This window comes from Odocoileus virginianus, chromosome 17, assembly GCF_023699985.2.
Source record: "Odocoileus virginianus isolate 20LAN1187 ecotype Illinois chromosome 17, Ovbor_1.2, whole genome shotgun sequence".
NCBI lineage: Eukaryota > Metazoa > Chordata > Mammalia > Artiodactyla > Cervidae > Odocoileus > Odocoileus virginianus.
In genome coordinates, this window is record NC_069690.1 from 42,950,408 (window position 1) to 42,976,704 (window position 26,297).

General features: G+C 38.4%; 1 protein-coding gene across 16 annotated transcripts in view; it reads right to left on the reverse strand.

Annotated features, from left to right (window-relative positions):
* EFCAB3 (EF-hand calcium binding domain 3) overlaps window positions 1-26,297 on the reverse strand; it is a 419,723-nt gene that overhangs the window by 382,619 nt on the left and 10,807 nt on the right. For all 16 annotated transcript variants that reach the window (XM_070479568.1, XM_070479567.1, XM_070479577.1 and 13 more), the window contains exons 4-8: window positions 17,436-17,550; window positions 15,335-15,456; window positions 14,275-14,357; window positions 9,575-9,718; window positions 7,758-7,832 (exon numbers count right to left, since the gene is read on the reverse strand). In XM_070479568.1, the coding sequence (XP_070335669.1) occupies window positions 7,758-7,832; window positions 9,575-9,718; window positions 14,275-14,357; window positions 15,335-15,456; window positions 17,436-17,550 (539 nt within the window). The remainder of the gene's footprint in view (window positions 1-7,757; window positions 7,833-9,574; window positions 9,719-14,274; window positions 14,358-15,334; window positions 15,457-17,435; window positions 17,551-26,297) is intronic.

Below are 26,297 nucleotides of genomic sequence, written 5' to 3' on the forward strand. Positions count from 1 at the left end.
GACATGATACTGTACATAGAAAACCCTAAAGATAGTATCAGAAAATTACTAGAGCTAATCAGTGAATTTAGCAAAGTTGCAGGATACAAAATAAATACGCAGAAATCACTTGCATTTTTATATACTAACAATGAAAAATTAGAAAGAGAAATTAAGGAATCAATTCCATTCACCAATGCAACAAAAAGAATTTAATATTTAGGAATAAACCTACCTAAGGAGACAAAAGAACTGTACACAGAAAATTATAAGACACTACTGTGAAGAAAGCTGAGCACCAAAAAATTGATGCTTTTGAACTGTGGTATTGGAGAAGACCCTTGAGAGTCCCTTGGACTGCAAGGAGATCCAACCAGTTCATCCAAAAGGAGATCAGTCCTGGTTGTTCATTGGAAGGACTGATGCTGAAGCTGAAACTCCAGTACTTTGGCCACCTCATGCGAAGAGCTGACTCATTGGAAAAGACCCTGATGATGGGAGGGATTAGGGGCAGGAGGAAAAGGGGATGACAGAGGATGAGATGGCTGGATGGCATCACCGACTCGATGGACATAAGTTTGAGTAAACTCCAGGAGTTGGTGATGGACAGGGAGGCCTGGCATGCTGTGATTCATGGGGTCGCAAAGAGTCAGACACGACTGAGTGACTGAACTGAACTGAACTGAATGAAAGAAATCAAAGATGACATAAACAGATGGAGAGATATTCCATGTTCCTGGGTAGGAAGAGTCAATATTGTGAAAATGACTATACTACTAAACACAATCTACAGATTTAATGAAATCCCTATCAAATTACCAGTGGCATTTTTCACAAAACTAGAACAAAAAATTTCACAATTCATACGGAAACACAAAAGACCCCGAATGGCCAAAGCAGTCTTGAGAAAGAAAAATGGAGATGGAGGAATCAACCTTCCCAACTTCAGATTATGCTACAAAGCTGCAGTCATCAAGACAGTATGGTACTGGCACAAAAACAGAAATATAGACCAATGGAATAAGGTAGAAAGCCCAGAAATAAACCCATGCACCTATGGGTACTTTTTATTTTTGACAAAGGAGGCAAGAATATACAATGGAGCAAAGATAGCCTCTTCAATAAATGGTGCTGGGAAAACTGGACAGCTTACATGTAAAAGAATGAAATTAAAACACTTCCTAACACGAAACACTGAGCACTGAAAAATTGATGCTTTTGAACTGTGATGTTGGAGAAGACTCTTGAGAGTCCCTTGGACTGCAAGGAGATCCAACCAGTCCATCCTAAAGGAGATCAGTCCTGGGTGTTCATTGGAAGGACTGATGCTGAAGCTGAAACTCCAATACTTTGGCCACCTCATGCAAAGAGCTGACTCATTTGAAAAGACCCTGATGCTGGGAGGGATTGGGGGCAGGAGGAGAAGGGGACGACAGAGGATGAGATGGCTGGATGGCATCACCAACTCAATGTACATGAGTTTGGGTAAACTCCGGGAGTTGGTGACGGACAGGGAGGCCTGGCGTGCTGCAATTCATGGAGTCACAAAGAGTCGGACACAACTGAGCAACTGAACTGAACTGAACTGAATGTATACATACGGAATCTAGGAAAATGGTACTGAAGAATTTATTTACAGGGCAACAATGGAGAAACGGACATAAAGAATAGACTTATGGACATGGGGAGAGGGGAGGAGAGAGTAACATGGAAATCTATATTACCATATGTAAAATACATGGCCAACAGGAATTTGCTGTATGGCTCAGGAAACTCAAAGGGGCTCTGTATCAACCCAGAGCGGGGGGATGGGGAAGGAGATAGGAGGAAGTTTCAAAAGGGTGGAGATATATGTATACCTATGGCTGATTCATGTAGAGGTTTGACAGAAGACAAAAAAATTCTGTAAAGCAATTATCCTTCAGTAAAAAAAAAATAGAGGAAGGACCTCTGAGAATCCTCTATTCTATAAAACAATGAGAACACTGGCAAAAATGTCAAAGTCAACTTTTTCAACACTCTGGAAATCAACCAAAGGCTTAAAACAACCCAAGGAATGCTTTGTTCAAGAAAAAAATGTCTGACTCTCCTTAAGAACACTGAGCTTTGTGGCATTTTAACTTGCTGTATTCCCACCTTTCCTTCCCAGGGGCTACTAGGAGCCTTGAAAACCAAGAGTCGAAAACTGCAATGAAAACCAGCAACCTAAAATCCAATGGAGGAAAAAGAGGTTGAAACTTCCTCAAAGTGCCATTCCCTGAGAACTGCTATTATTAGACCTGTCTGGTGGTTCTCTGAAAGACCCTACTTACAAATCTGTTCTTACATAAACTGACTCAAAGCTTTCCCAGTGCAAACAGACTCTTCCCCGGGAGAATTCACCAAAAACAGAGATAACTGTTTACCATCACAACTGCCAGTAGTAATGGAAACAGAGCAAACAATAGGCTAACAAACAAACTTAAGAGGAAAATCTGGGAAATGAGATATCCATAGGTGGCTTTGAAAATCTCCAGCATACTCCTGGGAATCTAGATGGCTACACACAAGGTTCGGGCTGTATAGACACTCAGGAAAGACTTGAGAAGGTCCTAAACTCTCCTGAGAAAACTGTATGCAGGTCATGAAGCAACAGTTCGAACCAGACATGGAAAAACAGACTGATTCAAAATTGGGAAAGGAGTATATCAAGGCTGTATATTATCACCTTGCTTACTTAACTTATATGCAGAGTAAATCATGCAAAATGCTGGGCTGGATGAAGCACAAGCTGGAATCAAGACTGCCAGGAGAAATATCAATAACCTCAGATAGGCAGATGATACCACCTTAACAGTAGAACTGAAGAGGAACTAAAGAGCCTCTTGATGAAGGTGTTAAGAGGAGAGTGAAAAAGCTGACTTAAAACTCAGCATTCAAAAAATGAAGATCATAGCATCCAGTCCTATCATTTCATGGCAAATAGATGGGCAAACAATGGAAACAGTGACACACTTTATTTTCTTGGGCTCCAAAATCACTGCAAACAGTGACTGCAGCCATGAAATTAAAAGATGCTTGTTCCTTGGAAGGAAAGCTATGACAAACCTAGACAGAACATTAAAAAGCAGAGACATCACTTTGCCAACAAAGGTCTACCTAATCAAAGCTATGGTTTTTCCAGTAGTCATGCATGGATGTGAGAGTTGGACCAGAAAGAAGGCTGAGTACTGAAGAATTGATGCTTTTGAACTCTGGTGCTGAAAAAGGCTCTTGAGAGTCCCTTGGGCAGCAAGGAGATCAAACCAGTCAATCCTAAAGGAAATAGACACTTTATATTCACTGGAAGTGGAGAGGGGCATGGCAACCCAGTCTGGTGTTCTTGCCTGGAGAATCCCATGGACAGAGGAGCTTGGTGGGCTATAGTCCATGGGGTCACAAAGAGTCGGACACAACTGAAGTGACTTAGCACTTAGCACATTCACTGGAAGGACTGATGTTGAAGCTGAAGCTCCAGTACTTTGGCCATCTGATGCAAAGAGCTGACCTACTAGAAAAGACCCTAATGCTGAGAAAAACTGAGGGCAGGAGGAGAAGGGGATGACAGAGGATGAGATGGTTGAATGGCATCACTGACTCAATGAACATGAGTTTGAGCAAACTCCGGGAGATAGTGAAGGACAGGGAAGCCTGGTGGGCTATAGACCATTGGAATCACGAAGAGTCAGAAATGACTGAGCAACTGAACAACAACAAACTCTTACCACTGGCTTACCTTGAGGAGATACATAGGAAGGAAGTGAAGGCTAAGGCAGAGTTGAGAAACTATCTGGCAAGGTATTGAAGGCATGTCCCAATGTACACACTGGCTCTCCTCTGCCTAATAAGTTATAACTCATTTTTCCTTATAAAGGTATGATAAAGACACATGCACACATATAAATGTAAATATAATTTCAAATACATATATAATATAAAAATATAAGAAAAGTTACAAGCATTGTGGAATTGTTTACAATAGTAATTAAAACCAATTAAATATTCAACATTATGGGATTAAATTACAGTATATCTACATTTTCAGATACCATGTAGCTATTTGAAAATGAAAGGCTAAAATAAATAAATTTTTTTTTAAGTTTTAATAAAAAAAAAAAAAGGCTGACCTGTATCTATTGACATGGAAAACTTTTCAAGATATATTACTTATTTTTTAAAAATCATACTAGAAAACAATGTATATAGCTGACTCTTTTCTCTTAAAGTAGATTGTTTCCATTTTTCCCTTTTAGAGGGTCTCTCAATTCCTAACTGTATGCTTGGTCTTTCTACTAGCTTCTGTGAGATCAAAGGGCTTCCCTTGTGGCTCAGCTGCTAAAGAATCCACCTGCAATGTGGGAGACTTGGATTTAATCAACCCTCTGCCTAAAAATTGGTAACATCTCATCTTACAAAACACACATATATATATATTCATAATGGAATACAAAATGGATTCTAAAGTCAACATTAAATTATAGGAGGAATTAAACAGTGTCTTTCACAACTTTTTACACTTAAATATTCCTTGGATATTTTATAAAAATAACATTGAAGAGTTATGTGTGTTGAGTTGAAAGGAAAAAAAGAAACCTGGGACTTCCTGATTAGTTGCAGAGCATGTAGCAATAAACAGAAATAAGGTCAAAATAGGAAGCCAGGAATTGAAAACCAAGGAATATGAGGGAGCAAATAAGCTATTCTTAACTGCGGTACAACAAGTAGGCAGTACCTAGGAGTCCAAACAAACATATATATCTATGGTCAGGAAAAGGCTGTAAGTCAAAAACCAAGGAGATAAAGGAGAATCCCAATGCCACAGGAGTTAATCAAAATGCCAAGTAGGAAGTAAGGAATTAAAAAAGGAAAAGCAAACCAAACACCATGTCTACGGCTTCATATGGTAGGCATTTAACAACATTTATTACATTAATGAATCAGTAAACTTTAAAGAGTTTTTCTTGCCTCTTGTTTGCTTACTCGGGAATATTGACTATCACATTCATGTATACTTGATTCTAAGAAAATACAGTTTGGCTGACAATAAATATATATAATTCCAATATATGTAATCTTCTATAAGCACAGAAACTTAATCTTACCTAAGGGAAAAATAAAAGGACTGCTAAAATTCGATCATGAACACTAGAGATTGCAGACCTTTGGAAGCACTATTTCTATCATTAACATGAATAGTCATTTCAATTATTTTCTTTACAATTTATATGTAGTGCAAGCTAAAAGTTATTAGGAGACAATTCAGTATCTGAAAACTTTAGGTAGAAATTCATGCAGATTCCAGGCAATGGGAAAAGAACTGTCAAGGGTAGATAAGAAAACAGATATGAGTCTTCAACAGAAGGCATGAAGTAAGAATGAAAAAGAACTAAGGCATGAAGTAAGAATGAAATTGGCAGGTACGGAGACTCATGATTAACTGGAGCATGGGGAAAAAAGGCAAAATGGTTGTCTGAGGAGGCCTTACAAATAACTGAGAAAAGAATAGAAGCTAAAGGCAAAGGAGAAAAGAAAAGATATACCCATTTGAATGCAGAGTTCCAAAGAATAGCAAGGAGAGATAGAAAGCCTTCCTCAGTGATCAATGCAAAGAAATAGAGGAAAACAATAGAATGGGAAAGATTAGAAATCTCTTCAAGAACATTAGAGATACCAAGGGAACATTTCATGCAAAGATGGGCACAATAAAGGACAGAAATGGTATGGACCTAACAGAAGCAGAAGGTATTAAGAAGAGGTGACAAGAATAAACAGAAGAACTGTACAGAAAAGATCTTCATGACCCAGATAATCATGATGGTGTGATCACTCACGTAGAGCCAGACATCCTGGAATGTGAAGTCAAGTGGGCCTTAGGAAGCATCACTATGAACAAAGCTAGTGGAGGTGATAGAATTCCAGCTGAGCTAAGCTATTTCAAATCCTAAAAGACGATACTGCTAAAGTGTTGCACACAATATGTCAGCACATTTGGAAAACTCAGCAGTGGCCACAGGACTGGAAAAGGTCAGTTCTCATTCAAATCCCAAAGACAGGCAATGCCAAATGTTCAAACTACCACACAATTGCACTCATCTCACATGCTAGTAAAGTAATGCTCAAAATTCTCCAAGCCAGGCTTCAACAGTATGTGAACCGTGAACTTCCAGATGTTCAAATTGAATTGAGAAAAGGCAGAGGAACCAGAGATCAAATTACCAACATCTGTTAGATCATCAAAAAAACAAGAGAGTTCCAGAAAAACATCTACTTCTGCTTTATTGACTACACCAAAGCCTTGACTCTGTGGATCACAATAAACTGGAAAATTCTTAAAGAGATAGGAACACCAGACCACATGACCTGCCTCCTGAGAAATCTGTATGCAGGTCAAGAAGCAACAGTTAGAACTGGACATGGAACAATAGACTTGTTCCAAATCAGGAAAAGAGTATGTCAAGGCTGTATATTGTCACCCTGCTTATTTAACTTATATGCAGAATACATCATGCAAAGTGCCAGGTTGGATGAAGCACAAGCTGGAATCAGGACTGCCAGGAGAAATATCAATAACCTCAGATGTGCAGATAACACCAGGGTTAAGGCAGAAAGTGAAAAGGAACTAAAGAGCCTCTTGATGAAAGTTAAAGGGGAGAGTGAAAAAGTTGGCTTAAAACTCAACATTCAGAAAACTAAGATCATGGCATCCAGTCCCATCACTTCATGGCAAATAGATAGGGAAACAATGGAAACAGTGAGAGACTATTTTTGGGGGCTTCAAAATCACTGCAGATGGTGTCTTCAGCCATGAAATTAAAAGACGCTTGCTCCTGGGAAGAAAAGCTATGACCAACCTAGACAGCATATTAAAAAGCAGAGACATTACTTTGCCAACAAAGGTCCATCTAGTCAAAGCTATAGTTTTTCCAGTAGTCATGTATGGATGTGAGAGTTGGACTATAAAGAAAGCTGAGCACAGAAGAATTGATACTTTTGAATTGTGGTGCTGGAGAAGACTCTTGAGAGTCCCTTGGACTACAGGGAGATCCAACCAGTCCATCCTAAAGGAAATCAGCCCTGAATATTCATTGGAAGGACTGATGCTGAAGCTGAAACTCCAAAACTTTGGCCACCTGATGCAAAGAGCTGGTTCATTAGAAAAGACCCTGATGCTGGGAAACACTGAAGGCAGGAGGAGAAGGGGACAGAGAATGAGACTGTTGGATAGCATCACCGACTCCATGGACATGAGTTTGAGTAAGCCCGGGAGTTGGTGATGGACAGGGAATGCTGGAGTGCTGCAGTCCATGGGGTCACAAAGAGTCGGACACAACTAACTGACTGAACTGAACTGGAGCATGGGGTTCTTGCCTGGGAAAGATTTATGGAGAAAGGAAGAGCAGCAAGCAAAATTATGAAGAAGTGAGGACCTGAAGCATAAGAGTTTGGACTAAGAAGAGCAGCTAAATTTTTGAGGTAATGACATGACAAAAATTGTGTTTTAAAAAAATTGGTCTTGTAGTTGTGTACAGGAAAAAGTGGAGATTGAAGACAGAAAATTAGGATACCATGGCAGTGATCCAGGTTTTTTAGTGCCTTTTATAGAATAGCCCATGTCTAATTTTTCTCAACCTGGACTACTAAGGCAAAAAGGAGTTAAGAAATTCTGAAAAAAAAACATAAATTCATATAACCACCCCACCCTAAAATCAGTTACTACCAAAAATAATTTTCTTCTATAATTCTGAAGAAAATCTTTTTACCTGGATTCCGAGAGACCAAATAACAGACATCATTCACAGCCTTAAGGAAATCTGAAAAATCCAGCATTCCATTAACTATAAGAAATGATTCAGAAAAAGAAAGAAAAAGACTCCATTAGCAAATTTATCAGCAGATTCACTAAGCATATAAGATAAAGTACAAACTAAAAATGTGACTAGAATTAACTGACAGTAGAATACCATAGTCTACACACAAGAGCAGTCATGTGGTAGTTCTATTTTTAGTTTTTAAGGAACCTCCATACTGTTCTCCATAGTGGTTGTACCAATTTACATTCCCATCAATGGTGTAGGAAGGTTCCCTTTTTTCCACATCTTATCCAGCATTTATTGTTTATGCACTTTTTGATGATGGCCATTATGACCTGTGGCTCCCTTAATAACAAGTTTTGAATGGTCTGTAAAAGTAATGCGTTCTCTATTATTTACTTCTTTGATTCAAGTATCAAACATTGAGTGCAAACATACATTTTTCTAGGTTTCTGCTATTGTTCAATAGTCCAATCATGTCCAATTTCTCTAGCTACTTAAAGTGCAATTTATTAGGGTTTTATTTTTATGTCCTTGAACAAGAGTGATGTTGAACCTATTTATACATAATTATTGACTATAAGTGTTACATTTTATGTGAAATACTTGTCCATGTGTTTTGCCTTCTTTTCTATTTCATTATTTGTCATCTATTTGTATGAATTCTTTACACATTTTGTAAACTAATCATTTGTCAATTGTGTGAATTGCAAATATCTCCAAGTTTGTAACCTGTCTTTTCACTTTCAGGTGTCTTTTTAAATGTGTGCGCTAAGTTGCTTCAGTCATATCCAACTCTTTGCGACCCAATGGACTGTAGCCTACCAGGCTTCTCTGTCCATGGGATTCTCCAAGCAAGAACATTGGAGTGAGTTGCCATGCCCTCCACCAGGGGATCTTCTCAATCCAGGCAATGAATTTTAATATAATTAAATATATCAAATATATTAATCTCAAACATTTTTTGCTTTAAGAAATTTTCCCTATCCCACGCCATTTCATACTAAGGCAACTAGCAAAAATTAAAAGTCTAAAAATATCAAATGTTGATGACAGCATGTCATAAGCCAACCTAGTAATCAATCAATTCAGTCATGTGTATCTGAGGCCCAATTTTTTAATATCATTATTGTAAATGTGCACAGAAGTTTTTTTATAACATTTTAAAGTTTAGCTTTTCTATCATTTGTAATTATAATCTGACCATGGCAAACCTAGATAGTATATTAAAAAGCAGATACATTACTTTGCTGACAAAGGCCCATATATAGTCAAAGCTATGGCTTTCCCAATAGTCATGTATGGATGTGAGAGTTGAGAAGAAGGCTGAACGCCGAAGAATTTATGCCTTCAAACTGTGGTGCTGGAGAAGACTCTTGAGAGTCCCTTGGACTACAAGATCAAACCAGTCAATCATAAAGGAAATCAGTCCTGAATATTCCTTGAAGGACTGATGCTGACATTCCAATACTTTCGCCACCTGATACGAACAGCCAGCTCATTAGAAAAGACACTAAGGCTGGGAAAGATTGAAGGCAGGAGGAGAAGGGGACGACAGAGGACGAGATGGTTGGATGGCATCACTGACTCAATGGACATGAGTTTGAGCAAACTCTGGGATATGGTGAAAGACAGGGAAACCTGGTGTGCTGCAGTCCATGGGGTCGCAGAGTTGGACACGACTGGGTGACTGAACAACAACAACATCTAACTTATGTCCATGACTGTAGACCCCCTAAACTAATAATGAAAACACAAAAACTTACCATCAATATCAATAGTCTTCAGTGCCTTTCGCATTTCTGTGTCACTTATAGAGATCTTCAAGATTCGATGGATCATTGGCAGATCATTCACATAAATCTTACCACCTCGAATTTTACTAAAAATTTTACAGGCTTTCTGAAGTGCTGAATACACATAACAAAACAGTTAATTAATTCAAGGGAATAATCATTTATTCTCCCCATCCTCTCCAGGGTCGGGGCTGAGGTGAAGGTGGGGGACAATCACTAAAGAAAAAGAGGAACAAATCTTTCTGTTCCAACTCTTTGCTTTAACATCAGTCTTGTTACTTATTTGGGTATGTCTTGAGCCAGTGACCTCTAAGCCTATGAGTTTCTAAAGAATTCTCAGAAACTATCAGAAAACTCACGCAAGGTTCACATAAGCAAAGGCTTCCACAACTTATCCTGGGCATGTTAAACCCTTCTCTGCTTCCTTATAACTTGTGTGTGTATCAGTCAAAGCTCTTGGTGTTCTGACTACTTGCATGTCAGTATCCTTCAGTTAAACTGTCAGCTAATAGAGGGCAAGATTTTTCATTCTTCAAGTCCCAGAATCTACTTCAGAAGAGATTCTCAAAAAATGTCTACTGAACTAAATTGGGTTGAATTCACCTTGTTTTCAGAAAAAGAGGCAACAAATAACAATGATAAATACCAGAAAAAGACTTTTAAAAAGACACTAATGACTTTACTAATAGAAGTTTCACTTCTGGAAGTTTCTGGAAACCAGATTTCAGTGAAGTAGGAAGTAAATACTAAAGCAGTACTAAAGAACGTTCAAACCTTTGGACATTTGCACTCATCTCCTGTGGTAGTAACATCATGCTTAAAATCTTGCATGCTAGGCTTCAGCATTACGTGAAGCAAGAACTTCCAGATGTCCAAGCTGGGTTTAGAAAAGGCAGAGGAACCAGAGAGCAAATTGCCAAGTATTCGTTGGAGATCATAGAGAAAGCAAGAGAATTCCAGAAAAACATCTACTTCATTGAGGTGCTAAAGCCTTTGACTGTGTGGATCATAACAAACTGTGGGAAAGCTCTTAAAGAGATGGGGATACCAGACTACTTTATCTGTCTCCTGAGAAATCTGTATGCAGATCAAGAAGCAACAGTCAGAACCGGACATGGAACAACAAACTGGTTCCAAACTGAGAAAGGACTATGACAGAGCTGTCTGCTGTTTATTTAACTATAAGCTAAGTACATCATGAGAAATGCCAGGCTGGATGAGTTACAAGCTGGAATCAAGATAGGCAGGAGAAACATCAACAACTTCAGATATGCAGATGATACCACTCAATGGCAGAAAGCAAAGAGGAACTAAAGAGCCTCTTGATGAGGGTGAAGGAGGATAGTAAAAGAGTTGGCTTAAAACTAAATAGTAAAAAAAAAAACTAACATCATGGCATCTGGTTCCATTACTTCAACCTGGATGAAGTAATAACCAATGCCATGATCATGAACTTGGGCAAACTTCAGGAGATGGTGAAGGACAGGGAGGCCTGGCATGCTGCAGTCCATGGGGTTGCAAAGAGTCAGACACAACTGGGCAACTGAACAACAACAGGAAGTAAACAGTAATTAATGAAAAAAACTCTTTCAATAAGCTTCTCTGAAAGAGTATAAAGCTGACAAAGCATTGTCCCTAAGGAAGCAGAAGAAAATAAAATTGAAAAAAAGAGAAGTGAAAGGATCTGTCTTGTGAAAGCGACTCTTTCTCAATGAGACAATACAGAAGGCTACGGATTTCATTTATAGTCAAGGAGTTCAGGAAGATTCTGCCAAACAGTCTTTATTAACCCTCTATGAAAAAGCAATGTCATATTTTAAGAACTGAAGGACTAGGTGATAGGATTGAAGATTTGAAGAGAAAAATGAAGATGTGAAATAAGTACAGGAAGAAACAGGAGATCTGATCAAAACAAAAGGGGATACCAACTGGTGCTAAAAGCAGCTCAGGTTGGAAAACAGAGAACAAGACATTAAAGTCTGAGGTTTCAACATTATAACAATGATCAAATGGTGGACATCAGGGTTGGTGAGAGAAATTAAAGTAATAATTAGTTTTAAAAAGTATTGTATGAGTATTACATGAATCAACCACTTGGACACTAAAGATGTCTTTAAAGACACTAAAGATATGTGGCCCTGCCTCTCCAGAAAGACTAACCAGAATACCTGGAAAGCTACTTGGGGTCAGTTCTAATACTCCATCTAGACAAGGGAGCTAATTCACATCTCCATCCAATGCTGAGTTGTAGCTCCTGGTTCTGCCTGACCAGAAAGCCGGACCCAAACACCCAGGAAGCTATGCAGCCCAGCAATCCTGGAATGGAGAGTCCAGCAAGCAGAACTGGTCACCCACAGAAAAAGTCAGTGCCCTGCTTTAGCCAGGGAACTTGGAGCACAGGTCTGCTTGAGTCAAGACCACAAACAAAAAGCCTTTCCAGCTTTGGAGCTGGTTCTCCTGCTTACCCAGAGAGAGGAAGTAATTCACAGCCCAGTGCACTGCTGAATGGAGCTTCTGGCCCCGCCTGACCAGGAAGCCTGGCCTGAACACCTGGGAAATGACATGGTCCAGCAGTACCTGAGCAGATAGCCTGGCTAGTGGGTCTGTCTGCTTGTAGAAACAAGCCAGCAACTGCATCTGGCCAGGATGCACAGATCTACCTGATTAGCTCCCCAAACAAGAGTCTTATCAGCCTTGGAGCCTGTTCTGCTGAATATAAACTCCAGTCCTATTAACTAGGAATCCTAAACAGAGCTCCTGGGAATCTCAGTAGGCCACCCTGAAGCCTCTATTACATTGGCATTTGAGCAGAAAACCCAACCAGCAACTCTGCATCTGCAAAGCCAAGATGGTGGCTTTGTCTGTCCAGGGAGTTTGGTGCAGAGATCTGTCTGATTTGATTCCCAAACAAAGAGCTTTACCAGCCCTGGGGACCTGTCCTTCAGTCCCAACCAGGCAGGAAAGGTAATTTATAGCCCCACTGAACACTGAATATAAAGGCTCCAGTCCAATCTGACCAAAAAACTTAACCATAACTCCTGAGAATCTCTATACACCATCTTGCAACTCCAATTACAATGGCACTTGAGATAGGCCCACTGCTGGCCCTACCTGTCTGCAGACAGGATGGTAGATCAGTAGACCAGGGAACTTGGTGCATAATTCTGCCCAACTTGATACCCAAACAAACCTTGCAGGTCTTAGGGCCTATATGGTGCCTTGCTCAACAAGGAAACTAATTTATAGTCCCACACACTGTTGAACACAACCCTTTAGCCTGCCCAACCAGGGGACTTAACCAGAGCACACGGGGAGCTGTATAACCCATCCCATAGCCCTCTTTACAGTAACAGTTGAACAGATAGCAGAGCCCAGGGTTTTCTCTGTCTACAGAGCAAAACTGGGGCATCTAACTAAGAAACTCAGTGCTGTCTAGCCTGATTCAGATTTCCACACAAAAAGCAGTGCATTCCTTTGGGACCAGTTCTATTGCCTTGCAAAGCTCAAAAGTTAATTCATAGCCCTGCCTACTAGTGAGTATAGAACCCGGTCCTGACTGACTAGAGAACCCAAGCAACACAGAACCTTTCCTATAGCTTCATTTAGGGGACAAACCAGCAGTTCTAGCCAGCTCTTCTGAACCAGTGCATCCCCTCCCCAATCTTAGAACATGAGCAGTGGCCTAGCTCTAAAAGAGACTCTGATAGCAAGACCCACCTTTCCAAGGACATTACCAGTTAACACATCCAGAAACAGAAACTAAGCTGACTGGTGAAAAACTGTCTCTGCTAAAGCAAACCAGTAATATCTGGAAAAGGAGATCACTTACTCAAATGTAGATGCCAATATAAGGAATCAAAGATAATGAAAAATTACATAAACGTGACACTACCAAAGAAAACTAATAAAGTTTCAATAACTGGCTCTAAAGAAATGGAAATCTATTAACTGTCAGCCAAAAAACAAGAAGCTCAACAAAGAAACAGAAAATATTAAAGAAAAGAAAATAAAAAGAAATCCTAGAAATGAAAAATACAGTGAATTTAACAAGAAAATTAAATAGCTTTAAAAACAAACTGAACCACATAGAAGAAAGAATCTAAAGAAAGAACATTTAAAATTACCCAGGCAAAAAAAGGAAAAAAGAGCAAAGAGATCCTATAGGACTTATAGGATACAAACAAAAGAAACAATATCTGCATTACAGGAATTCCAGGAAGAGAAGACAAAGAGAAAGAAACAGAAAATATATTTTAAAACAACAATGGCTGAAAACATCCCAAACTTGGGAAGATAAATGGACATTCAAATCCAAGAGGCCTAAAGGATCCCAAAATAGTTTGAACCCAAATAAGGTTACGCAAAGATACTTTATAATTAAACTGTCAAAAGTCAAAAACAAAGAAAGAACTTTGAAAGCAAGGAGAGAAAAGAGACAAGAGAATCCTGTAAGGCCACTGGCAAATTTTTCAACAGAAACTTTTCAGACCAGGAGAGAATGTGATGATATACTCAAAATACTGAAAGAAAAAAAAAAATCTATCAAGCAAAGAAACCTACCCCTTTAGAAAGTCATCAAACTTGGAAAGAAATAACTTAAATTGTCTCTTTGAGAACACAGAACACATAATCAGGAAATTTATTCAAGAAATTCTGAAACCTATTATTACCGCTTAATTCTTCTGAGTAAAAGCATCCTTCAGGTACTTCATCATATAGTGTCTGGTAAAGGTTAGAAAGTTTTTCATCTTTCCTGTCAAAGAAACAGCCACATCAGAAAGCAAGAAAACAAAAATAAAACAAAAAACCCACAAAACTTTAATGTAACTTTGTGATATATAATATTTTGCCATTAAAATTTAGCCTGAAATTCTCATCTCTTAAACTCCATAAGAACCTTTCTTTAAAAACTGTCCAAGTGATAATCAGTCATTACATATTCTTCACCCTAGAATTCTCACTTATTTCTTTTAGGTATATCTCTATGAAGCAGATTTACCCTAGTCAATATGTAATATCTCTTGACTGTGGTCCACTTTTTCCTATTCCTAATTCAACTTACAGCAAATTTTATAGAAAGTTATTATAACTTTCCCCGGGTGGCTCAGCAGGTAAAGAATCTGCCCATAATGCAGCAGACACAGGAAATGCAAGTTCGATCCCTGGGTGGGAAAGATCTCCTGGAGAAGGAAATGGCAAACCAATCCAGTATTCTTGCCTAGGAAATTCCAAGGACAGAGGAGCCTGGTGGGCTACAGTCCGTGGGGTCACAAAACAGTCGGACACAATTTAACGACAACAACATTATAAGATAAATAAGAATATCTTTAAACAGTCAAAGAATCTCAGATCCCATAACCTGTTGATAAAAACATCTTAAAAAGATGAATCATCTGATTACATAACATGGAAATCACAGGATGTTGGTGTTGGAAAAAATATTAAAGAGTGCATCTAGTACAAGATTCTTATACAGATGTGGAAACTGAGGCCCAGAAATACAAAGTGAATTCTATAAGAGTCTAAACCAGCATGTGAAGTCCATCAGGACTCAACTCTAAGCCTTTCAATTCCACATGCAGGGCTCTTAGTGCCACACCATCCTTCCTAAGAGCAGTCTTAGTTAGCACAAACTATTTGGCATACTTTCTGTAGAAGGGAGAAATGAATGCTGTAGAAAAATCCCAAATCTGAATCCAATATTTTTAAAAAATACAATGATTTAAATACCGAATAACTGAGGAAGATTTATCAAGAGGTGACAAAGTCTTGTGAATGCTGTACTGACTTGGCAACTTGTATAAAGAGCTTTCTTTTCTAGTCATCTTCTCCTTCACAGACAAAGGAGCAACCTAGAGCCAAATGCAAGAATATCTGTGTCTCAGATCACATTGGTAAACTGGCATTCTTAAACAATAAATCCCTTAAAACATAATTAATCATACCTAGGCTCCAATCATACCTATACCCAATTACTATACTTCTAATATAAAATTACTTTTTGTAACTAAATTACAGCTTATAATACTAAAATTTTAAATAAACTCCATCATATTCTTTGACAAAGCCACATTTTTCTTAAGTATGCAACATCATCTCATAATTAATGCTGTGTCAATTTATAGTAATGTATTTTACAAAAGATAGCAAATCTATGGTATAGTGAAGACAAGACTATCAAACTCTAGGCTACATATACAAGTTTTGACTATATAAGTAAAATAATGTGAAGAATCAACACAGTTATTTAAATAATACAGGTAAGTGTGCTTTAAATTATTCTTATGGTTAAGAAAACCTCCATAAACATTGATAAAAATAACACTGCATGTATAAAGATAGTTCAAAAATGACAAACAGCTTAAGCAGATAGAAAAATGTCACTTTAGAAAATAAGAACTGAATTCTAGGTGTCTTCAATTTCACGTGGCTCTATGGAAGGAACCTAGAGCCTTGACTTTTTTTTTTTTTGGCTGCACTTTTCAGGTTGCAGGATCTTAGTTCCCCAATCAGGATTTGAATCTCGGACCCACTGCAGTGTAAGCCCAATTACTAACCACTGGACCTCCAAGGAATTCACTGGAGCACTAACTTGTAAAGACCATGCACGATGCAGAGAGGACTCTCAAACCATACAAGACTGAGAGGAATATGAGTTAATGAGTGAAAATCAAACAAGACAACAAAGAGAAGATTTCGATCCCCCAATGACTTCATATCTAGATTTATCAGATATCAATCCTAAAATAATTATGGGACATAAGCAAATAATATAAGGCAAATTTTAAGAACTAAATAAAACTTCAAAAAGTAAAATGTATAGACATTAAAATTTCAGTAGATAGGTTAAACTGCAAATTATATCTGGCTGGAAAAAAGAAAAGTCAACAAGAAAGTAGATGGGAGAAATTACTCAGAACAAAATAGAAAAAAATCAAAAACATGAAGCAATATTAAAAAACACAGAAAACAAAATGATAAGGTCTAACACACATCTAACAGAAGATACAGAAGAACAGAATAAAGAGATTGGAGGAGGGAAAATAGTCTAAAGATAATGGATTCGCATTTTCCAGAGTTGAAGACATGTGTTCTCAGCCTCAGTTCAGTTCAGTCACTCAGTCGTGTCTGACTCTTTGCAACCCCATGGACCACAGCACGCCAGGCCTCCCTGTCCATCACCAAATTCCTGTAGCCACTGCTGAGTTTTCCAAATTTGCTCAGCCTCAGGAAGCAAACAAATATCGAAATAAAGGAACATATACTTAAATATATCATACAGTGAATGTAGTAGGTTACATAACCCCACTAAGAGATGTCTATATCCTAATCCCTGGAAAATGTGAATGTGACCTTATTTGCAGAAATGGTCTTTACAGTGTAATCTCAAGTTAAAGACCTCAAGATGAAAGACACAATGATGTGCTTATAAGAGAAGAGTCTGAACTGTAGACACGGGGGAGAAGGCCATATGAAGAGCAACATGAAGGCCAAGATTGAATTCATGCTGCCAAATGCCAAGGAATGCCAGAGTCACTGCTACAACAGCAGAAACGTTAACAGAGAGCATAACAATAAAAAATGCTGGTCTGATGGATAAAGAAGGGGGAAAATTAATATTCTTCTTGAAAGGTTCCATGTTCTATTGATATTTTTAAAGGAGTTACAGCAGAAAGAGAAGGTGCAGGAGGAATAGGGTAAAGGAGCTGGAAGAAGAAGAAATATTTAAGATTATGACATTTCAATACTTGGACTAAAATGTAATGGACTATTTGAGGGCTAAAGAAAATACTTGAAAGCAAAGCAAAAATATTTGCAAATATTTATTTACCTCAGTTCTTCTAGTATGCAATTGTACTTGTAAACTCTTCTTCCTCCTGCCTTTTTTTTCTCCTGAAAAGTCAGAGGATTTTTCCTCTCCGAGTAGGAACATTGATGTTTCATACCTAAATTGCACAGAAAATTGGAGTAATTCCTGAATTGATTTTTTTTTTCTTGATTCTTCTTCTTTTGTCATTTATTTATGGAAATTTTCAAATACAAACAAAAGTAGACAGAATAATATGATGATCTCCTCATGTTTCAGTAATGACCCATCACCCAGTTTCAATAATGAACAATTTTATTTCATCTATATTCTTATCCCTGCTCTCATTCCTTATTACTTTAAAACAAATTCCAGTATCATATTGCATCATCCATAGGATTTTTATATGCATTTCTTCAAGGTGTTTTGTCTTTTAAAAACATATTTAAAACACAGTTATGAAACCAAAAATCCCCAATAATGTCTTAATATCATCAAATACACCTGAACCTGTATTCAAATTTCCAATTGCCTCATAAGTGTCAAAATTTTTTAACACTTTACATCGGGATTCAATAAGGTCTCCACATTACAGTTGGCTGACATGTCTTTTAGATCTTTTTCCACCTATAGGTTCTTCCCCCATGTCTTTTATTATCATTATCATCATTATTGCCAGTTGTTTTAAAGATTTTTCACAGTCTAGATTTTGCTGATTTTATTGCCAAGATTGTAGGAGTTTAAAGACTCAATGTGATTAATATTCTACTTTTTTAGAGGGTAGTTGGAAGGGGTTATATAGGTGATGGTATTTTCCCATCAGGAAGCATATAATGTCCAGGTAACTCTCTATTTGTGATATTAGCAGCTACTAATAACTATCTGCAGTAAATCATCAGGAACCGCAAAATGGTTACATTCTAAATCTAATATCATTCCTTCTTTTCTCATTAGCTAAAATATTTCCATAAACAGAAACTTTCTCTCACGTACTATTTGCTTACCCTTTGGTACAGTTCAGAAAGGCAAGATCATTCACTGCTTTTCCCTTATTTATCACTTTCCGTGACAGTGACTTTGCTCACCTGTAACCTTCAACATTAAAAAGCAGAGACATTACTTTGCCAACAAAGGTCCATCTAGTCAAGGCTATAGTTTTTCCAGAAGTCATGTACGGATGTGAGAGCTGGACTATAAAGAAAGCTGAGAGCCGAAGAATTGATGCTTTTGAAGTGTGGTGTTGGAGAAGACTCTTGAGAGTCCGTTGGACTGCAAGGAGATCCAACCAGTCCATCCTAAATGAGATCAGTCCTGAGTGTTCATTGGAAGGACTGATGCTGAAGATGAAACTCCAATACTTTGGCCACCTGATGAGAAAAACTGACTCATTTGAAAAGACCCTGATATTGGGAAAGATTGAAGGCAGGAGGAGAAGGGGACAAAAGAGGATGAGATGGTTGGATGGTATCACCGACTCAATGGACATGAGTTTGGGTAAACTCCGGGAGTTGGTGATGGACAGGGATGCCTGGTGTGCTGCACTCCATGAGGTCACAAAGAGTCGAACACGACTGAGTAACTGAGCTGAACTGAACCTTCAACAATGACAAAATGATTTTTATATCATTGTGAACACACTAATTTAAATATATTAAATTCACTTTAATTCCCTGCAATTTTATCCTTATTGATGCTCTAATTTTCTAATGTGGGTTGGGAAGGGGTGAGAGCTTTTTTAAGTGGGCTCTTGATCCATCTCTGGTAGCAGTCTTCATTAGTTTCCTCATTTCTGGAAGACAAGATGCTCCAAGCTCATCTGTACACTTCCTTTCCCAGACCTGCTGTCACACATTTCTCCAAAGAAATGGTTCCTTTCAATAAGAAATGGTACTTTAAAGTCCAAGCTAGATTCTGAACTATTTTTTAGCAATTACTCTGCTTTCTTATTTCTTGGTTTTCTCTGTTTATGCCTGCCTCTTTCCCTCCTCTTCTTATTGAACTGTCAAGAACTTTTGTAACACAAATATATACTCCACAAACTATACAATAGTGAGATCAATAAAATAACCCTGAAATGAATTTGAAAAAGAAGAGCTTTTGGAAATTTCATACTTTGCTTTAAGTAATCCAAAGTAGATCTAGATTTCAAGGACAACCCTAAAATTATTTTGTGCCCTGGGATCTTGTAGACTAAGAATGATTCTGAGATAAACTAGATTCCAAACTTGTCTGCACAATGGAATCACCTGAGAGCTTCAAAAAATTCTGATGCCTGTGTCCAATCCCCCAATATTGTGATTTTAATTATTTTGGAGACTGAGATGATATTTGGAATTTTTTAAAGATACTAGTTTTTTTTTTCTAAAGATACTAGATTCTAACACAGAGAATAAATTGAGAATCACTATGGCAATACCGCATAGGCTTGTTTCTACCCAAAACTCATATCAACTGGGCTGTAATCTAGTACTTTAGAAGTAACACCTTATTCTTCCTTGTATGTAAAACTAAAAACTCTTTAGCAGAAATGATTCCTTCCTTTTAGAGTAATCTGCTATGCAAAGGCTGCTTAGGTGATACATAGAAAAATGACTAGATTGAGTCTACAACATCTTTAGATAAACTTAGCACTAAGCAAAACTGTGAAATAAGGGAAATTTTTATCATGCAGCCTACTCCCCTTTCTTAGTAGGTAACTTGATCTTTTGACATTGAGAGCAAGCTCAGTTGCCCAACTGTGTCGGACTCTTTGTGACCCCATGGACTGCAGTCCATCAGGCTCCTCTGTCCAAGCAATTTTCCAGGCAAGAATACTGAAGTGGGTTGCCATTTCCTCCTCCAAAGGATCTTCCAGACCCAGGGATCAAACTGATGTCTCCTGAATCTCCTGCATTGGCAGGCAGATTCTTTACACTGCACCACCTGGGAAGGCCCCTTTTGACATTATACCCTTTAAATCCAATCCCTAAACTTCTACCCTGAGAGCCCTATTACCTTGCTCTTATCCCCACTGAAGATGCTCTGTGGTCAGTCCCCTCGACAGTCCTCCCCTCACAAGGCAATGGCTTTACTTTGACTATGTCCCAGAGTATAAAATACATTTCCTATTGAGATGTAACACCCATATACAAAAAGAGACAGAAATAAAACAATTTCACAAAAGAATACTTATCCTTATTATATGAAAAGCACTATAATGTCTTCGATTCTATGCTAATTTCTTTTTAGAAAACTACTAGTAGCTACCTCTTGATTTCATGACACATGAATTAATCACAACCTACAGCATACTGCTGCTTTACATCCCCCATCCCCTTCCATATATCCTTAGTGAAACTGATTTTCATATTTCTAGAATAATTATGACTTCTACCTCATTACATCACCTTTTATGTTTTATCATTTTAAAAAGTATAACTGTTCTTTTAATAACAAGATAACTATTTTAGGGAATAGGAATGATTTGATATAAATAACAAATAACTAAAAACATTTGTTTCATATTGCATTCCTTAGGTGCATTGTGTCTCCCCAGGTATTAACCATTTTAAACAATGCTAATAAAAGAAAGGAAAGAAACACTACTACTACGTTCCATTTCTTCCTAGGTAACAAGCTTTATTGTGGTGTGCTGTGCGCATGCTAGATCGCCTCAGTCACATCTGACTCTTTGCGACCCTACAGACTGTAGGCTACCAGGCTTTTCTGTCCATGGGATTCTCCAGGCAAAAATACTGGTGTGGGTTGCCATGCCCTCCTCCAGGGAACCATCCTGGCCCAGAGATTGAACCCACATCTCTTAGGTCTCCTGTACTGGCAGGTAGATTCTTTACCACTAGCAGCACCTGGGAAGCCCCTTAATGTGGTGGCCTAGAAATGATTGTCTCATCTTTCTCCTCTAACTCAATGGAATAGTGGGAACTCCCACATGATTATCAGCAAATTTGTCAGCAGGAATCTTCCAAGGCCAGGAGGGAGAGAGATGATATATTCAAAGTGCTGAAAGAAAAAAAAAAACAAGAATACTCTACCCCATAAAGTTGTATTTAGAACTGAAGGAGAGATAAAGAATTTTATAGACAAACAAAAACTGAAGGAGTTCATCACCACTAGACTGACCTTATAAGAAATGTTAAAGGGAGTTCTGCAAGTTAATAAGAAAGTATGCTAAATTAGTACCAAGAAAACATATGAAAATATAAATTTTACTGGTAAAGGTAAATATATATATATAGATATATAGTCAAATTCAGAATACTCTAATATTGTGATGTACTCAGTCACTCATCTTCCCTGGCGGCTCAGACTGTAAAGCATCTGCCTACAGTGCGGGAGCCCTGGGTTCAATCCCTGGCTTAGGAAGATCCCCTGGAGAAGGAAATGGCAGCCCACTCCAGTACTCTTGCCCGGAAAATCCCATGGACAGAGGAGCCTGGTGGGCTACAGTCCATGGGGCCACAAAGAGTCGGACATGACTGAGTGACTTCACTTTCTGACTTGTTTCAGTCACTCATTAACGTCTGACTCTTTGAAACCCTATGGACTGTAGCCCGCCAGACTCCTGTCCATGGGATGCTCCAGCCAAGAATAATGGAGTGGGTTGCCATTTCCTCCTCCAGGGAATCTTCCCAACCCAGGGACTGAACCCAGGTCTCCTGCATCTCCTACACTGGCAAGTGGATTCTTTACCACTGAGCCACCTGGGAAATCCGAGGTGTATAATGGTGTACCACTATTGTAATGGTGGAGGCAAATCACATACAACTTTGGTATAAATGTTAAAGGGCAAAAGTATTAATAATAACTATAACCACAACAGTTTGCTTAGAGGTATATAATATAAAAAGATGTAAACTGTGATATCAAAAACAAAATGGGGTAGGGGGTGCTGAGAGATAAACTCAAGTGAAATAAGAAATAAAAAAGGAGGTATTACAACTGATAACAGAGAAATAGTAAAGATCATAAGAAACTACTATGAACAATTATATATCAATAAATTAGATAATCTAGAAGAAAGAAATTCCTAAAATAATACAGCCTACCAAGATTGAATTATAAAGAAGTACAAAATCTGAACAGACCAATTATTAGTAAAGACATTAAATCAGTAATCAAAAACCTTTCAACAAAGTCCAAAATCAGTTAGCTTTGCTCGTGCATTCTACTAAAGATTTAAAGAAGAATTAATGTCAATCCTTCTCAAACTCTTTCCAAAAATTGAAGAGGAGGGAACACTTTCAAACTCATTTTATGAAGACAGCATTACCAATGGGCTTCCCCAGTGGCTCAGCGGTAAAGAATCCACCTGCAATGCAGGAGAAGCTGGAGACGTGGATTCGATCCGTAGGTCAGGGAAGATTCCCTGGAGAAAGACATGACAACCCACTCCAGTATTCTTGCTTGGAAAATCCCATGGACAGAGGAGCCTGGCAGGCTACAGTCCATAGGGTCACAAAGAGTAGGACACGACTAAAGCAATGGATCATGCATTACCAATATCAAAGCCCGACAAGGACACTACAAGAAAAGAATATCAGGTTAATATTCCTGATGAACACAGATGCAAAAACTCTCAACAAAGTATCTGTAAACCACATTCAACTGTATATTAAAAAGATCAGACACCATGATCAAGTGGGATTTATTCCCAGGACACAAGCATGGTTCAAGATAGGAAAATCAATAAATGTGATACACAACTATGTAGGGAAAAATCAGTGTTCCTTCTGTTTCTCCTTTATTCTCACACTACAATCACACTCACATCTGACCCCAAACGTGTGTGGGGTTTGCCCCCACCAAGCAATTCTCTGTAACACCGGATGGGTGTCTTATAAGTTAACTCAATCCTGATACAAAGTACCTGGAGATACTTTCAGATTCCACAGGGTAAGGGCTCAGTTCCACAAGACTGCCCCACCTTACCTCAGATATCAACTGCAGGCCCATTTTTCACCTGTGCTTCTGACCAACTGGCTATAAATCAGAGGTTCTCACAAGCCATTCCTTGGGTTTCATTATTTTGCTTGAGGGACTCAAGAACTCAGAACAGTTACGTACGCTTACCAGTTTATTAAAGGACATGAAAAATGATACAGATGAATAGCCAGATGAAGAGATATGTAAGATAATGTCTTGAAGGATCATAGGTGCAGGAAATTAAGTTCACACGGAGTTAGGGTACATTACCCTTCCTGGTATGTGGATGTGTTCACCAACCTGAAAGATCTCTGAACCCCATACTATTGGGAGTTTTTTAGAGGCCTCCTTATGTGCTGCTGCTGCTCCTAAGTCGCTTCAGTCGTGTCCGACTCTGTGCGACCCCATAGACGGCAGCCCACCAGGCTCCCCTATCCCCGGGATGCTCCAGGCAAGAACACTGGAGTGGGTTGCCACTTCCTTCTCCAATGCAGGAAAGTGAAAAGTGAAAACAAAGTTGCTCAGTCATGTACGACTCCTAGCGACCCTATGGACTGCAGCCTACCCGGCTCCTCTATCCGTGGGATTTTTCCAGGCAAGAGTACTGGAGTGGGTCGCCATTGCCTTCTCCACCTTCTCATGTAGGCATTATCAATTGTTAACTCCATTTACAGTCCTCTACCCTCTCTGGAGAGCTTTATAGGTTCTTGAACATATCCACATACTGGGAAGATGATACACTCCAACTCCATAAGGACAGAGCTCCTTCATCTGAGACCCTTCCAGACCTCTCCCAATGTATCTCTTTGTCTGGCTATTCATCTGTACCTTCTATCACATTTTTTAAATAAACTGGTAAATATAAGTTAAGTGTTTCCCTGAGCTTTCTGAGCTGTTCTAGAAATTAATCAAACCTGAGGAGGGGTCATAGGGACCTCTGATTTATAGCCAAGTCAGATAGAAGTAACCTGAGGACCTAACACTTGAGACTGTAAGATGAAGTGGGGGTGGGGCAGTCTCATGGCTCTGAACCCTTAACCTGTGGGATCTGGCACTATCTGTAGGTAGATAGCATCAGAATTGAGTTAAATTGTAGACTACCCAGCTGGTGTCGCAGAATTTCATGGCGTGGGGGAAAATCCACATATCTGGTGTTAGAAGTGTTAGTGTGGCAGTAGCATGAAAGTAAAGGAGATAAACAGGAGAACTTAGGCTTTTCCTTACACAATCACATTAATAAAATGAAGGATAATAATTACATGATCATCTCAACGGATGCAGAAATTTGACAAAACTCAATATTCACTTATGATAAAAAACTCTCAACAAAATAGGTTTAGAAGGAATGTACCTCAACATAACAAAGCCATATATGACAAGCCCAGAGTTAACATCATACTGTCATGTTGAAAGCGAAAAGTTGAAAGCTTTTGCTCTAAGATCAGAAACAAGACAAGGGTGCCCTCTCACCACTTTTATTCAACTGGAAGTCCTAGCCAGAGCAATTAGGCATGAAAAAAAAAAAGATATTCAAATCAGAAAAGGAAGTTAAATTGTGTTTTCAGACAGCATGATTTTTTTTCTTTTCATTTATTTTTATTAGTTGGAGGCTAATTACTTCACAACATTTCAGTGGGTTTTGTCATACATTGACATGAATCAGTCATGGAGTTACATGTATTCCCCATCCCGATCCCCCCACCTCCCTCTCCACCCGATTCCTCTGGGTCTTCCCAGTGCACCAGGCCCGAGCACTTGTCTCATGCATCCCACCTGGGCTGGTGATTTGTTTCACTACAGATAATATACAAGACAGCATGATTTTATACACAGAAAAACCTTAAAGACTCCATCAAAAACAAAACTGCTGGAACTAACACACAAATTCAATAAAGTTGAAAAATGTAAAATATACAAAATCAATTGTACTTCTATCCACTAACAAGAAGTATCAGAAAGAGAAATTAAGAAAACAACCCTATTTACATAATCAAAAGGAATAAAACACTTAGGAATAAATTTAACCAAGGAGGTGAAAAATCTGTACACTGAAAACTATAAACACTGGTGAAAGACATTGAAGAAGATTACAAATAATGCCAAGATATTCTGTGTTCATGGTTTGGAAGTACTACTATTGTTAATGTCATTACTATCTAAAGTGAACTATGAATTTGAAGCAATTCTCATCCATATTCCAATGTCACTTTTCACAGAAATTAAACAATCCTAAAATCTGTATGAAACTACAAAAGACTTCAAAAAGCTAAAAGAATCTTGGTAAAGAAACTGTGCAACTCCTAGAGGAAAACAAATGTCTTTGACATCAGTCTTAGCAATGATTTTTCAATTGATACCAAAAATAAAAGCAAAAGAAGCAAAATAAACAAGTGGGACTATATCAAACTAAAAAGTTTCTCCTCAGCAAAGGAAAATATTAGCAAAATGAAAAGGTAACCTAGGGAGTGAGAGAAAATATTGGCAAACCATATATCTGATGAGTTAATATTCAAAATACATAAGCAACTCATATAACCCAAAAGCAAATGAAGAAATGACCCAATTAAAAATAGGCAAAGATTTGAATAGATATCTCTCCAAGGAAGACATAGCAATGATCAACAAATACATGAAAAGGTGCTTGACATCACTCATCATCAGGGAAATTAACATCAAAATCACTGTGAGGTATCACCTCACACCTGTTAGAATGGTCATCATCACAAAAAGAGGAGATAACTAGAGTTGGCAAGGATGTGCAGAAAGCAGAACTCTGTACACTGTTGGTGGGAATATTAGTCAGTACGGTCACTATAGAAAACAGTATGGACAGGTTTCATAAAAAAATTTAAACACAGGGCTTCCCTGGTGGCTCAGCGGTAAAGAATCTGCCTCCCAATGCTGGAGACAGGGATTCGATCCCTGGGTCAGGAAGATCCCACATGCCACAGAGCAACTAAGTTC